This window comes from Pholis gunnellus (genome assembly GCF_910591455.1).
Source record: "Pholis gunnellus genome assembly, chromosome: 17".
NCBI classification, from domain to species: domain Eukaryota; kingdom Metazoa; phylum Chordata; class Actinopteri; order Perciformes; family Pholidae; genus Pholis; species Pholis gunnellus.
In genome coordinates this window covers 15,244,453-15,247,643 of record NC_136544.1, presented here as the reverse complement: position 1 = coordinate 15,247,643, position 3,191 = coordinate 15,244,453, and the positions used below count along the sequence as shown (strand labels likewise).

The 3,191-nt window shown below is 47.1% G+C and overlaps 1 protein-coding gene across 1 annotated transcript; it reads left to right on the top strand.

Annotated features, from left to right (window-relative positions):
- Positions 1-564: 564 nt before the first annotated feature.
- ier2a (immediate early response 2a) lies at positions 565-1,654 on the top strand. The gene has a single exon (XM_079177853.1). The coding sequence runs from the start codon at positions 641-643 to the stop codon at positions 1,208-1,210; it is 570 nt and encodes a 189-aa protein (XP_079033979.1). The 5' UTR covers positions 565-640; the 3' UTR covers positions 1,211-1,654.
- The last annotated feature ends 1,537 nt before the right edge of the window (positions 1,655-3,191 follow it).

Genomic DNA, 3,191 nt, shown 5'->3' with positions numbered 1-3,191 from the left:
GTTGAAGATTCATGAAGAAATTAGCTGATAAAAAAAACCCAAATAGATAAACCATACATTGTCATAATGCACAGCTCTTAGGTGTAGCCTGTGATTCATTGTATACGTCTCCAGCAGCTGTTGCCAAGAAATAAACTACCGCAATCTACTCTATATCTCCATGCGTTTGTGTAGTGATTATCTAAATAAGACAGCTTTGAAGTTGTGAGGTTTATTGTAAGTTTTCCCTCCTGTTTCTAGTCTTTGTGGTCTGCAGTGTTGAGATTATTTAGGGGGTTTGCTGTTACATCACTAGATGGGTTCATTTGTACATGTGCGGTTTTCTCATCACATCTAAGTTTCCGCATGCTTTATGTTTGTACTTGAACAGCTATGTGTGCATATCTTGATAGATTAAAATAGCCACAGCTGCCTCGCCAGTTGTTGCATTCCGGGCTGTTAGAAATAGCAGACCGGTATGAGGCCGGAGGGCGGGGCTCTTTCTTGTGACGCAGAGGGAGTGACGTCGACGAGGTGATAAGTAGTTGTCCTCCACACAGTCTGTATTGTGTCTGTGTGTGAAGTCAGCGGGTGGAGACTGAACTCACAAACATTAACTTGTGATTGTTTGTCCTGGACTAATTTCAAAACAAGCTGTGACATGGAGGTCAGCGCAGAGGCCAAGAGGATCATGGTCGTGGCTTTGGGGAAACTGTACAGCTCGCGCACCCAGAGAGGGGGTCTCCGTCTCCACCGGAGCCTCCTCCTGACGATGGTAATGAAATCCGCCCGGGACATGTACCATGCGGCTCAGGCGACGGTGGAGAGTGTTGCAGCAGGATACGAACAACAACAACAGTCCACGGCCGAGGGGACCACGGAGCCCGCTGGTGCTCACAGTGAGCTCCTGGTTACCGCTTCGCCTGCCACCGGAAAGCCTCGGACTTCACCCCGAGAGGAGGTCGTAACCCCCCCCACCGAGCTCCGCCGTAACGCAGAAAACAAGGAGAATATGTGCCCGACTGGCCCGGCACAGCACTCTAGGAAAAGACGGGGCAAAGCGGCCATGGAGCCGGACTTCCTGCCGTGCAAGAAAGCAAAACTCGAGCAGGCAGTGTGCCCTCAACAGCTCAGCGTGAGTTCAGTTTTACTGGACTATGTGAACTGCAGCAGTAACATGGGAGCAGCCCCATCCCCCATCCCTCTACAGAGAGCCATTGCAGCGTGTTGAAACCCGGCGCAGATTAAAGGCATTGAACTTTAACGAGGCGGCCTCGGCGCGTGAACGCGCCCACAGAGGGGGCCTCTTCAAGGGTTGTGTGGATGAACGCCCGGGGCAGTGTGTTCAGAGAGTCCCGAGCATGACTGTGAACAAGCCGGGGCATGTTCCAGGAAACACCGAAGCAGCCCCAGTGGTGTGTGTAGTAGCCCCGGTGACTTTTGGCCTAATTACATGGCCACACAGCTCACTACAACCGGCTGCAGCTGGGAGGGAACACGGTTCATCTGGATGAGGCCTTGAGCCGCTTTAATGAACATTTACAGCTCAACAAATGTGAACATTTTGTGAGTGTGTGGACCAGTGCTGAATGAAGACTGGAAATGTGTTGAAGAATTCCAATGTAAAATATTCAATGACAACTACCTCAGTATTTATTAAACATTTTTGTACTCAAATCTGAATTTGGAGTGATGTGTGGTATGTAACAGAAACCTACGAGAGATAGGAGGGCAGTAATGAGGGAGACGTGTATAATGTCAGTCATGGTATTTTAAAAAAAATGCTGCTGTTAGATTAGGTGGAGATTTGTGTGTGGGTGTGTGTGACAGGAAACTGGCTGGGGTGTAAAGAAGTTTGCTTCCCTTTCCCACAAATTCACATCCCCCACACTGATTTGCAGAACAAAAGAAGGGACAATTCAGGAGATTGCGGTCCAACGAGTGAGGGGGAGCTCGTAAAGCCATTGTCCAGGCGTATACTTGAGGACAATTGGGGTTCCGTGGCTCTTCAAGAAGTGTTTGGGCCCAAATACTGTAATGGTAGTCGTTGGTTAAGGGTTCAAACGGTTAGGTAAAATATTCAATTATTTGGGGAGCTGATAAAAGGCGAAGTGTGGGTAATAATTAGTAAACCATTAAAACAAACTGAACATGTCAGATAAAGGAGTCCTGAAGTCTACCGAGAGCTGTGCAATCTAAAGCGGGACTCGTTCTGCACTGAACTAGCTGAAGAGGGTCACATCATTCAAATTCATTGATTAGTAATTATGGTATATACATATTTTAGATATGTCCGCATCTATCAAAATAAAGCTTTTACATATTTCCATATGAAAGCAGGCTGTGACTTTTGGGATGCAACACCCTCTGCAGACTTAAAGAGTGGGCACAACAGGGATTCCCGTTGTTTGGGGTGGGTCGGGGGGGTTAGTCCAGGAAAACAGAAGAAGGAATGTGGGGGGAAGTGCCTGTGTGAGCCCCACGAGGCCCCAACTGAGCTGCTTATTCTTCCGGCTGAAACCAGAGCGCCCTGTCTATGTACACAGGGCCGGAACCGTCTGGACACGTCTGTGAAAACACACTCACTTGTGTGCCTTCTCACATTTAGACCGCTCTGAACACTCGCACTCTTTCTTTTACTCCCTTACCCTTCCCTCCTGCTTTTTTTCTCACACGTAAGCTCACTGTGAAGGAATATGCTGCCACATTTATGCCTTCTGCATAACTAAGCCTATGCTGCTTATGGTGGTCATTTTTCTAGACGCTGAGCTAATGAATGCTTTTATACTAACAGTGGATTCACGGCAAATTATAACCCAGCTCTGCAGTTCCTCTCACGTCATCTTACACTTCATTCTTTTGGTTTTAAAGCCCTCTACACTACTGTCTTACTCTCATCAAGCCTGTTTCTAACAGGCAGGTGTTTTCAGCTAAAAAGCATTCTGTAAAATACGCTACCTGCCCAACGCCAAACAGCAGATAGACAAAATAATCAACTAGCTGGTGAACATATGTGGAGCATATAGCAGCCCAAAAAAGCATCATATTTCCATCTGGAGCTAGTGAAAGGCCAAACAGAGCTAAAAAAAGAGTGCCTATTGGACTTTCAACACAACTTTAAAAAAGGTAATATGTCACTGTGATATTTACAGCTTGTTCTGCTGCCCTCAAGTGGCCACAAGAACAAATCAATGCCGCTCTAAAGGTACTCT

Bases quoted from the DNA above. Each gene is read 5' to 3' on its own strand.
- ier2a (XM_079177853.1), top strand. From the start codon at position 641: ATGGAGGTCAGCGCAGAGGCCAAGAGGATCATGGTCGTGGCTTTGGGG.